This window comes from Conger conger, chromosome 3 (assembly GCF_963514075.1).
Source record: "Conger conger chromosome 3, fConCon1.1, whole genome shotgun sequence".
Classification (NCBI taxonomy): domain Eukaryota; kingdom Metazoa; phylum Chordata; class Actinopteri; order Anguilliformes; family Congridae; genus Conger; species Conger conger.
In genome coordinates, this window is record NC_083762.1 from 14,275,912 (window position 1) to 14,288,322 (window position 12,411).

The 12,411-nt window shown below is 41.5% G+C and overlaps 1 gene segment (V, D, J or C); it reads left to right on the top strand.

Annotated features, from left to right (window-relative positions):
- Positions 1–7,299: 7,299 nt before the first annotated feature.
- On the top strand, positions 7,300–8,476 carry LOC133123241 (Ig kappa chain V region K29-213-like). The segment is given in 2 exon segments: positions 7,300–7,564; positions 8,112–8,476. Coding segments are annotated over 2 exon segments (630 nt in total).
- The last annotated feature ends 3,935 nt before the right edge of the window (positions 8,477–12,411 follow it).

Sequence of the window (12,411 nt, forward strand, 5' to 3'; positions counted from 1 at the left end):
GGCAGATAACTTCCTGTGTTCACAGGGGCTTATAATCTAGAGAACAAAGAGAGAGTAATGCCCTTACCCAGAATGGACTTTAGTAAAGTATTTACCTTAGAGAGCTGAGCATGATTATAACATCCTTTGACTCTTACTCTACATGCGCAAAATTACTGGTATAAGACTGGTATAATGGCCATCACACATAAATAAGATGGCAAACATTTTGATTGCATGTTATTTTAGTGTTAATACATTTCTACATGTTTTTGAACATACTCTTGATTGCATTTCATACATTGAACTATAACACATAAAGAAATGTCACAGAGTCAAACTCATTAGACTGAATAAACAAGCACATACTGTACTCAGCTAAGCCAACTAGTCTTTCTCTCCAGGTTAACTTATACCAGTGCTATACAAGATTGTGAAAGAGTGTGTCTGCCATTGGGGTAACTTTGATTCCAGATGTGGGCGACACATTAGTCGCCCACATCTAGTACTGTACAAAACCTAGTTTTAGTTTTAGAACCGAGTTTTAGAAAAAATGTTGAAAAACCCAAAACTACCGTAACCACAGGGGAGTGACTAGACTGGTAAACATTCAGACGCAGACATAACAGGGGAGAACAATGGAGAACTGTAATGGGAAACATAAACCAGGTAACTAAGAAAAATGGATAATAAACAAGAATAAACATGAAAACATACAGAACAAATACAGAAACATTACACTGTTCTGTTGTGGTGACAGGGGAACGTCACTTATTTTCCACTCACAGCCTTATATACTCAGCTTTACACAGGAAGACTGACCTGCAACACAGAGCTGTGTTCACACCTCCCTTTCTCAGCACTGAAACCACACTGACACTCCAAACTCAACCACCTTCAGACAACATTTCCATAACAACATTCTAGAAAAGAGAGGCATTAAAACAGTGCACTTTTACAAAATACAAAAAATAAAAAATCAGTGCCCAAGATTCCAAATATAGTGCATAAATTATAATGACAAAAGATTGGTATTGCTCTCTTTAATTAAAGAGGGCTTTTAACACCATTCATATGTTTTCTTCTAAAATGTGTGCAGTTCATCCCTGTTTCTAACTTTATAACATCCTGAGACCTGCTTGCTGGAAGAATGCTTGGCTCTGTGGTTTGGTCTCTTTGGCCCTTGACTCAGAACAAAACCCTTTGTGGTTTCCATAGCATGCACCTCTCTGTATCTCTCATTCTCACTCTTCTTTCTGCTCTCTCTCTTTCTCTCTCTTCCTCTCTTTATTTTTGGTTGAATTGTTTCATTTTGTTTGGTTTTGAGGGGGTGGGGGATAGGTCTTCAAGTGTCACACCCTCGGGCCTCTGATGATGACACATGTGCTTTGTCATGGACAAACTGCATTATGGGTAGAATTTATGAAGTTATTAACTTGAGAAATTAACTTGTTTCTAAAAAGCTCATAGAAACTGACAGAAATCTTTGACACACAGATCTCTTTTTCATCAGTAGTACAATGTGTTTGTCTGTTTCAGACTGTTCTGTTGTGGTGACAGGGGAGGTTCACTTATTTTCCACCCACAGCCTTATATATTCAGCTTTACTCAGACCAGAGCTACACAGGAAGACTGACCTGCAGTAGAGAGCTGTGTTCACACCTCCCTCTCTCAGTACTGAAACCACACTGGCACTCCCCCCTCATGCCTCAGACCACCTTTCCATTTTTCAACTGTCTAGAAAAGAGTGACTTTAAAACACTGCACAAACAACATTTCAATCTACAAATAATTAAATATCTGTTCCTGCATAAATTGTGCTTAAATTCTAGTGACAGAAGATTGGTATTGCCCTCTATAATTAAAGAGGGCTTTTAACTTTAATATTCTGTATTCATCAACATTCACATGTTTTCTTCTAAAACGTGTGCAGTGTAAAACCTTTCCGAATGCCAGTCTTTTGGTCTGATTATGCTGTTTTAGACAAATGTTTTAGGCTTGTGTGCATCCTTCAGATTTCTGATATACTGCTTGCAATGATGAATATCATTTTCAAAATCACAATAAAACCATTCTCAGTGCATTGTCAGTATTAATTATAGACTGTTTCTAACTTTATAACATCCTGAGACCTGTTTGCTGGAAGAATGCTGGGCTCTGTGGTTTGGTCTCTCTGGCCATTGACTCAAAACAAAACCCTTGTGCTCCACCATAGCATGCACCTCTCTCTATCTCTCATTCTCACTCTTCTTTCTGCTCTCTCTCTCTCTCAGAATCCCCCTCTCCCCACTAAAAACACACTGTTTCAAACTCTAACTTTGTCCTCCCTCCTGATCCTACTAGGCCCAAATGCTCTGCAAGGCCTTTTTTGTCCTCGGCCATCAACCGTGAGACAGAATCAATATTTCATATCAAACTCTTTATTTAAATCAGTAGGTTTTTCAAAGGCATCTGATTAAGGAGGTGCCAGCAACACATATGGCTTCCTCCTCTTCCTTTCCATAGCAGGGACATTCAGAACCACGGATAGTGCCTGCAGGACCAGGAGAAACTTCAGCACCCTGCTCCTCAAGCCGGGACAGCCCACTTTCAGACACAAAACCCAGGAATCACATGAGGTACCGATTTGTCCCATTTAAAGTCTTGTGTTCTTGGGAAAGAATGGGGTCCTTACCATTCACTCAAGACCCAGGTGCCCAAAGTGTACTTTCATACATGTCCAGTGGTGGTGATACAGGTGCAGCACCACAAGGGCCCCTGGTTTGGGAGGGGCCAATGGGGACAGGGGCCCCTGGTTTGGGAGGGCCCATGGGCACTGGGCCCCTGGTTTGGGAGGGCCCATGGGCACTGGGGCTCATCTTAACTAGCTGCCAGCACTGTACATGTCACTGCTGAAGAAATTATGTTTAGGCTTCAGAACATCATTTCTGCACAAGTTAAACACGAGAAGATTGAGGATCGTTCAACTAACTAACTTTACCGAGTATAGTAGCCCAACCCATGTCCCCCCTTTCATGTCAAAGCCCAGTCATGTGCCTTATGCAACCACATAAATCTCAGGTCATGACTAGGGTTGTGCTCCCAGGTCAAATGACACAGGTTTCCTCATTCACAGCAATGGCAAACACTGGTTCCTCATTCATTGCTTTAGTGTGAAAGAGGTATTAGATAATCCCAATTTCAGAACTTGCCTCCCCCTCACAGACAGAGAAGCCTAACAGACTCATGGGCCTGACAGCACCTTTCTACCACAACTGTTTCCACTTTTTACCTTTGTTGTAAAATTAAACTTTTTTTTTCACTACAACCGCACTACCTCTTGCCTCATCTGTGCCACGTGCCCATAGTGCTGGATGACATACAAACACACAAACACACATACACACACACACACACAGACACACACACATACACACACACATATACACACACACAGACACACACACACACACACATACACACATATATACACACACACATATACACACACATACACAAACGTGCACACACACACACACACATGCACACACACACATGCACACACACATGCACAAACATGCACACACACACACACATGCACACACACACATGCACAAACATGCACACACACATGCACACACACACATGCACAAACGTGCACACATGCACACACACACACATGCACAAACGTACACACATGCACAAACGTGCACACATGCACAAAAGTGCACACACACACACATGCACAAACGTGCACACACACATACACAAACACACATGCACAAACGTGCACACACTCATGCACAAATGTGCACACACACACACGTATACACACATGCACAAACATGCACACATACATAGAGACACCCACAAACACGCACACATGCACAAATGTGCAAACACACATAAACACACATGCACAAACGTGCACACACATACACACATGTAAAACCCCACGCTAACCCAACGACGGAATTTAGCGAGGGCTGAAGGTATCAGCGTGCTCGTCCTTCTGGTGTTGCTGAAAGAATACTAATAGGGTTAAAAATTAGTGGCGGGAGAGTCTAGATCAGCCAATAAATAAACCATGATACAAAGACAGGAGTACCACTCTGCCTTCCGCTCTTTACTGGTCCGGGCTGACCAAGAATCTCCACAATAGGGCCAATAGATTCACCTTCGTTTATCTGACTCCATTTTAGAATAATAATTTAGATTAGTTATCCACATTAGTGGATGTCGTATTTATAATTCTGACTTGATCGCTATAGGAATCCTGTACTGAGATTTACTCTCCCAACAGTCCTCTGCTGGTACCCCCGCATGTCCCATCGCGCGTTATGTGCACGTCTCACGAACTGATTAGCTATCTGTAGTCATCACAGAGGTCGCAGGAATAGTTACTCTTGGGTATATCTGTTTACAGCCTAGGGACCCAAGCAGACCAACCTAGCTACGGCTGTGCTCGACATGAATGAACTACCACGCGGAGGAGAGGGATTTACCATCATAGGTCTACGGGTGCTATACGCCGTGATACATTAAGCGTAAATATTCATCCTCCCTAGACCAGTTCGAGGGGGTAAACCAAGCATTCCCTGTATAACTTTGAGTGTTAGTAAGCGAAACCACACAGATCAAGTTTTAACAATTTATTTTACCAGGCAGGTTACATACACGTAATTACATACTAGTTCCAAATCAAAAAACATTACAACGGAAAGCAAATTACGGAGTCTTAAAAATCATACCTGGTAATAAAAGCTACATACGGGAGTCTGGCTACAGACACCCTGTACGTAGAAATTACGTGCACTGTGTGCACGGGAGGCTGATTGCATTCTCCCAGATTGCTTAGTTTACTGTCCTTAAATCCAAAATCTGGCCTTTGATGTTAACCCTAAAAGTTGGTCACCCATCTGTAATTTGGAGCCACGCCTCCCCAGGAAACGCAGAGGGGTTGAGGCACATGGCTTTCACTGGGGCAGAGCTCCACATAGTTTCTCCTGGTTGGTTATGATGTCCAGGGTTTGCTGTTGCAGAAATAAAACCATTGCACCAGTCGCACTGAAACAATCAGAATAATACCAAACATGAATATTATCTAAACTGACTTTGTCATGAAACATGCAATGCTGTACACAACATTTAGTGACTGAGTAAAGAGGGAGAGAGCAATAGAGGGGGGTTCAGGAGAAGGTCAGGGCCTAACAGGCCGTGCCCTCTGAAACCTTCCCGTGCCGTAAAGGATGTTGCCTCGTCGAAACGAGTTTTACGGCTGGAGGCCTGAGTCTTCCCCCACAGGCTCCTGCCCGTATGGGTGCGGAGATAGTGGGGGTTAATGGTGCATGCTCCTGGGTTAAATTACTTTACAGCCACATTTTGCCACAATACCAGAGGAAGCCAGCAAGCTGACCAGCCCTGAGTGATAATGCCAGATATAATAATAATATATAATAATTTCCGTCTTACACACACATGCATAAACATCCAAGCAAACACACACACACATAAACACATACACACACACACCAAACTTTCACACACATATATTTACACATACACATCCACACATATACACACACAGATACACACACACACACACAAACATGAACAAACATATATTTATAGACACACACACACATAAACACACGCACAGAAACACACACATTTATTTACACACGCACAGACACACACACACACACACAAAGACACACACAAAGATGCACACACATATTACATTACATTACATTACGTGGCATTTAGCAGACGCTAGTTATCCAGAGCGACGTACAACAAAGTGCAAATTAAACACAAGAACACGTGCAAAAGTGGACCTGAGAGGACAGTACAGTCCAAGTGTAAACATACAGAAATTCAGAACCCTTGAAGAGTACAATCAACTTTCAAACTAGCATACCACAGTTGGCAGCTAGAATACAACAATACAACAGCCAATAAAAACAACAATACCTATACAAGTAACGATATCTATACATAAGTGCCATTACGGTCTAAGGCTAATCACGGTGGTTGTGAGTTGGGGAGGGAAAGGTGTAGCCTGAAGAGATGGGTCTTCCGTCTGCGCTTGAAGGAGGTCAGAGACTCTGCCATTCTGACATCCACCGGGAGGTCATTCCACCACCGTGGGACCAGGACAGACAGCAGTCGTAAGCGTGGAGTGCAGGTGTGGCGAGGGGGAGGCGCCAGACGGCACAAAGTGGCAGAACGGAGGGGTCTTTTTGGTGTATAGGTCTTGATAAGGGATTGAATATATACATATATTTATAGACATACACACACACACACACACATATACACACACAGAGAAAAACACACATATATTTACACACGCACGCACGCACACACACACACACACACACACACACACACACACACACATATACACAGGTTATGCCTGATCAGGACTCATATGAGCTGTCTGAGGAAGCCCAGCTTTGGTGGATGTGGAGCTGTTGGTTCAGTGAAAGACACACTTCTCCCTCCTCTCATCCTGTAAAAATCTATGTGCAGCACAGGGAGAACACAGTGGAGCTGATGGTGCCCTTTTTACAGTTAAAAGGCTGAACCAACAGCCACTCTCATTATCTTGTTAATCGTAATTAATAGTATTATAGTACAGTATTTACTGTGCATTTTCACTAAGAAAAGAGATAGTATGGTCAAGAGATCACCTGGTTGCTTTGCCTGAATTAATTTCCACGCCTTGAAGTGTCAATAGATTTTGAGGCTCAGTGTGTGTTTATTCTCAAAGTAATTTGAGACGTCCACACGACTCCAGTATGTAAATACATACCTATAATCAAACTGGAAATACGTTTTCTCTTGTTGTACTGAGAGTGTTCGTACACGGAACTTTGTCACCTGTTTGAACAGCCAATAAAAACTGCCCCTGACTTGTGACCTCCTACTGGAAAATGATCAGCTCAAGTCCTCCTACTCTGTACACTTTGAGTTTTACAGTGCAGGGTACAACAGGGTCTCAACCAGAGGAGAGACTCAAGGACAGACAAGCTCAGATACAGCGATGGCAGCCCTCTGTGTTATTCTTGTGTTTTTCAGCAAACTCTGTAAGTGTATACTTGTTTCTGACTTATTGACCAAAATCATTTTACAATCATTTTAAGTAGTGTACAGAGAGTACACAGAGAATGGTGGGTGTTTTTGCTTTGCTTTTTCCCCCATTGTCAGTGAAGTTGAAATATTGCTTTCTGTTGGATTCCAGGTGGTCTGCTTGGGCAGAGTGTAGTTCAGCCCAAGGCTCTGCTGACAGCTCAGCCTGGAGACAACGTGACTCTCCCGTGTTTCTATTCTGACGATATGGAAGGAGTGGCCAAGCTCAGCTGGATGAAGCAATCACTTGGACAGAAGCCTCAGCCTGTAGCAAAGATTGTGAACTATCAATCAGATGCTGTGTTTTTGAATGAGTTTAAAGACAGTAAACGTCTCAGTGCTAAGACAGCAGAGGGAAGCTTTAACCTGACTGTCTCAAAGGTAGAGCCATCAGATTCAGCAACATACTACTGCACTTTTACAATCTACGGTGAGATCAGCTTTGGAGATGGAAGTACCTTAATGGTGACGGGCAAGTTTGAATTTTATTTTTCCATCGCTTAACTTAACTTGTAATTTGTCATTCTACGTTATAAATTGAAGTTATGCTTCTTTTTTCTAATACTTTTAGGAAAATTAAGTATTGATTCAATTTATCTGACAAAAACACTCTGAAGTCCCTTGCCATAAAATTTATATTTGCAGAATGAACTGTTTATGGTGATGCTTTTGCCAAAAGCAGAGCTGCCATTTGCTGTACATCTTAAAGGCTACATTTATATACTCAGTGAGTACTTGACTAGACTTTTTTTGAACTTAATACGTCTTCTGCTGGTGTAGCCTGTCCATTAACATAACATTGCTTATAGACATGATCATTTCTAGTGCACAAACTGCATCTGAATCATACATATGCGCAAAAACATGCTGCACTTTATATTATAATCGGTAGAGTCATCTTCAGCTCTCTGTATAACCTACAATAATACAAAGCCAGACTGCATTTATATGTAAACCTTACACAGTGGAATCCAAAGGACAATTCTGTATTGAGTGTAATGAGTGCTAACTTTTGACAGGGCCAGAGTCCCAGAGCAGGACAGTAGTGTCTGAGTCAGTGCAGCCAGGAGACTCTGTGACTCTGCAGTGTACAGTACACACTGAGACCTGTGCAGGAGAACACAGTGTGCACTTGTTCAGACCGGGCTCAGGAGAGTCTCCTCCAGGAATCATTCACACCCATGGACACAGGAGTGATGAGTGCCAGAGGAGCTCTGGGACTGTGTCTCCCACACAGAGCTGTGTCTACAACTTCCCCAAGAGGAACCTCAGCCTCTCTGATGCTGGGACTTACTACTGTGCTGTGGCCACCTGTGGGGAGATCTTTTTTGGGAACGGGACCAAGCTGGACTTTAAGGGTAGGAACAACACAGTCACATCGTGAAACATTGTTTTTGTACATTTAATTTTTAGTCATCCTAAATTTCACTGAGTACAACGTAATCTCAATACAAAACCCAATTAGCTTCCCTCAATTTCTGAAATAATGGCTGGCAGGTTACCCAGAAGTTGTGACCATCCTTTCCTGCCTGTCCATCCTGAGGACGGGGGTTCTTTTTGGCGCTGTGATGATATGTGTCATCATCTCCCGTTTCAGAAGGCCAAACTAAGATCAGAACGTAAGCTGCATACATACTTAAACAGTGTACAACGGCATGCCCATGAACTGTTTTTAGTGCATACTGCATTGTATTACAAGGGGCTAACACAGTAGGGTCAGGCTGTATGATATTCCTGTGTCCAACATTTGCCTTGGGGACCTCTGCACAGTAGTATGGACTGTTAAATCAACTCCAATGTCAGATTTTGACTTGATTAGAGTAACTTTGAGTAATATTGACCCCATTTGCACATATTATTACAAAAGAATAATAATATAAAAATAAAAAAAATAATAATAATAATAATAATAATAATAATAATAATAATAATAATCATCATCATCATCATCATTTCTCATTCTAAAAATCACTGCATTCATTATTTTGTAATGAATTTCCTTTTTATTTTACACAAACAGGGGCTGCATCAAAACCTAAAATAGACCATCTCTCCGGTAAATATATTGTAATCATATGTGCATTTCCTTTTAGCATCAAGATGAATTACGCTGCTTTGACTTTCACCACCAAGAAACCCAAAGTGAGGAGGAAGAAGAGGGAGGAAGAGAGAGAAACGGTTTATTCAGGTGTGACATTTAAAGACCACGAGTGAAGCTTTCCATCAAAATTAATCTTCATCACAAGAATGATCACAATTTATCAAACATGTCCTCCTTCGAATTGGTGCACCTTACAGTATATGAGCCGTAAACTGTAAATTTGCCTTTAAAAACAAAAAGAGTCTCTTGGAGCTGTGCTTATTCTTAAACGTTTTTTTCAAATAAACAAATTAAAACTTGTGCACTGATGTGCAGGCCTGTTAACCCAAGTGCAGTCTTACGATTCTGCATACTCCCCGTGTCCTTTAGGTCAAAAATGGTCCACTTGCACTCAACCTCTCAACCCCAAATGTATTTTGCATGAAGAAACAATCTGTCACTCATCACAAACTTTGTCATCAAATTTAAAGTTGAAAAAAGAACAGTTAGGGAGTTTTCTCTGCTATTAAACGTAGTGGTGGGTCATTTTTCACCCTTAAGACAACACAAGGTTTAAATGTCGTTCAATGTTGCTAAATCTTCCACAGTTTAGGGCGGCAGTGTATTGCAGTGGTTAGGGAAGAGAAGGTGACTCATTCAGGTCATGTACTGCGTTTGTACCTTTGAGAAGGCTGTTAACTTGAATGAGTGTATATTTAATATGAAACTGTACACATGTAGAATTGTGTAAGTCACTCTAGGTAAATGAGCCTCCTAAACGCCAGTAATGTGTTGTTAAACAGAGATGGAAAAGTGAAACATTAGGACTACAAAACAAGATCAGACTTCTAATGTGTCATCAGTGATTCACTGATTAGAAAGGATCATAGTGTTTTGGAATGTAGTTTTTGAGGTCTGAAAATGGTAAATGGTTGGCATTTATATAGCGCCTTTATCCAAAGCGCTGTACAATTGATGCCTCTCATTCACCCATTCATACTCACACTCACACACCGACGGCGATTGTCTGCCATGCAAGGTGCCAACCAGCTCGTCAGGAGCATTTGGGGGTTAGGTGTCTTACTCAGGGACATTTCAACACAGCCCAGGCGGGGGATCGAACCGGCAACCCTCCGACTGCCAGACGACTGCTCTTACTGCCTGAGCAATATCGCCCCCCTGTTGATGATAAAAATACATTCTGTACTAGAGCCATTTATATTACGGTTAATAGGTCTAGTTTCTGCTGGGGACAGTAGTGTCATTTCCCAACTCCTTATGAAAGGTCAAATTCTGCCCTGACCTCTTTTCATATAATATCATAGATATGAAATACAGTGGTGTGCAAACATTTGGGCACCCAGGTCAAAATGCATGTCTGGTTCATTTTATGAGTGAAAAGCAGTTTAATTCTATTTCAACTATTACCTAGTAGAGGAAAGCTAAGTTTTTTCTTGTTCCTACTTGAGTGTTTTTATTCCTACTGGGTAGGTTTTTGTTGGTATGGGGGGGGTGTCCTTTTCTAGCTCCACTGCAAAGCATCATTGTGAAAATTCCACTTTAAAATACAAATAAAATTTGCTATAGTTCTATGATGTTTAATGCAGAATTATTTGTTTTGGTATATATTGCTTTTTTGTTTGATATTTCCATAGATCAGACAGTCAGGGTACTTACATAATTTCTATCACAATCCACCTTACTGTATAAATACTGTCATTTTAAGTTTTACAGGGATATTTACTCCACATACAGCAGAGAGGCCTGTGGAGATAATGTATCTTTGCACATCCACACCAGCGGTGCGTCTGGCATACAGTACAAAATCTGCCACTTCTAAGCCAGGGTCACTGTGAATCTGTGTACTCATCTGCATGTTTTACTGTACATGCTTTCTGAAGACAAGGCCTCCTGCAGCCAGAGCCCTCTCTGTACCTTCAATAGCCAAAGCACTTCCTGTATGCACAGCGACAGCTTTATTGTGTTCTCAGTTATCGATACTGCACAGTGTGTTCTAGGAGAACTGGACGCAATTTCTGACTGAATGACTCCGTGGCAGATACCTTCCTGTGTTTACAGGGGTTTTTGATCTAGAGAACGAGGAGAGAGTAATGCCCTTACCCAGAATAGACTTTAGTAAAGTATTTACCTTAGAGAGCTGAGCATGATTATAACATCCTTTGACTATTACTCTACCTGTGCAAAATTACTGGTATAAGACTGGTATAATGGCCATCACACATAAATAAGATGGCAAACATTTCAATTGCATGTGATTTTAATGTTTATACATTTCTACATGTTTTTGAACATACTCTTGATTGCATTTCATACATTGAACTATAACACATAAAGAAATGTCACAGAATCAAACTCATTAGACTGAATAAACAAGCACATACTGTACTCAGCTAAGCCAACTGGTCTTTCACTCCGGGTTAACTTAATACCAGTGCTATACGAGATTGTGAAAGAGTGTGTCTGCCATTGGGGTAACTTTGATTCCAGGCAACACTTAAAAAAAACCCTGCTTCTAGCTAGCTCATAGAAACTGCAACAAAATTCTTACATTTACACATTTAAAAAACTCTGACCTAAACCCCGACAAGAGCAAAACTAGGGCACCAGTGGAAATAATTACCTCATGCTTTACTGAAGCATGCCCTGGAGACAAAATCATTCAAGGTCATTGTGCTGCTTATTGTTGCTGAAAGCTCTCTATTTCATCAGTAGTACAATGCGTTTGTCCGTTTCAGACTGTTCTGTTGTGGTAACAGGGGAGGTTCACTTATTTACCACCCACAGCCTTATATATTCAGCTTTACTCAGACTAGAGCTACACAGGAAGACAGACCTGCAGTACAGAGCTGTGTTCACACATCCTTCTCTCAGCACTGAAACCACACTGGCACTCCCCCCTCATGCCTCAGACTACCTTTCCATTTTTCAACTGTCTAGAAAAAAGCGGGTTTAAAACACTGCACAAACAATTATACAAATAATGAAAAATCTGATCCTCCATAAATTGTGCTTAAATTCAATTGACAAAAGATTGGTATTGCCCTCTATAATTAAAGAGGACTTTTAACTTTAATATTCTGTATTGATCATCATTCACATGTCCATCCATCCATCCATCATCTTAATCCGCTTATCCTGAACAGGGTCGCAGGGGGGCTGGAGCCTATCCCAGCATACATTGGGCGAAAGGCAGGAATACACCCTGGACAGGTCACCAG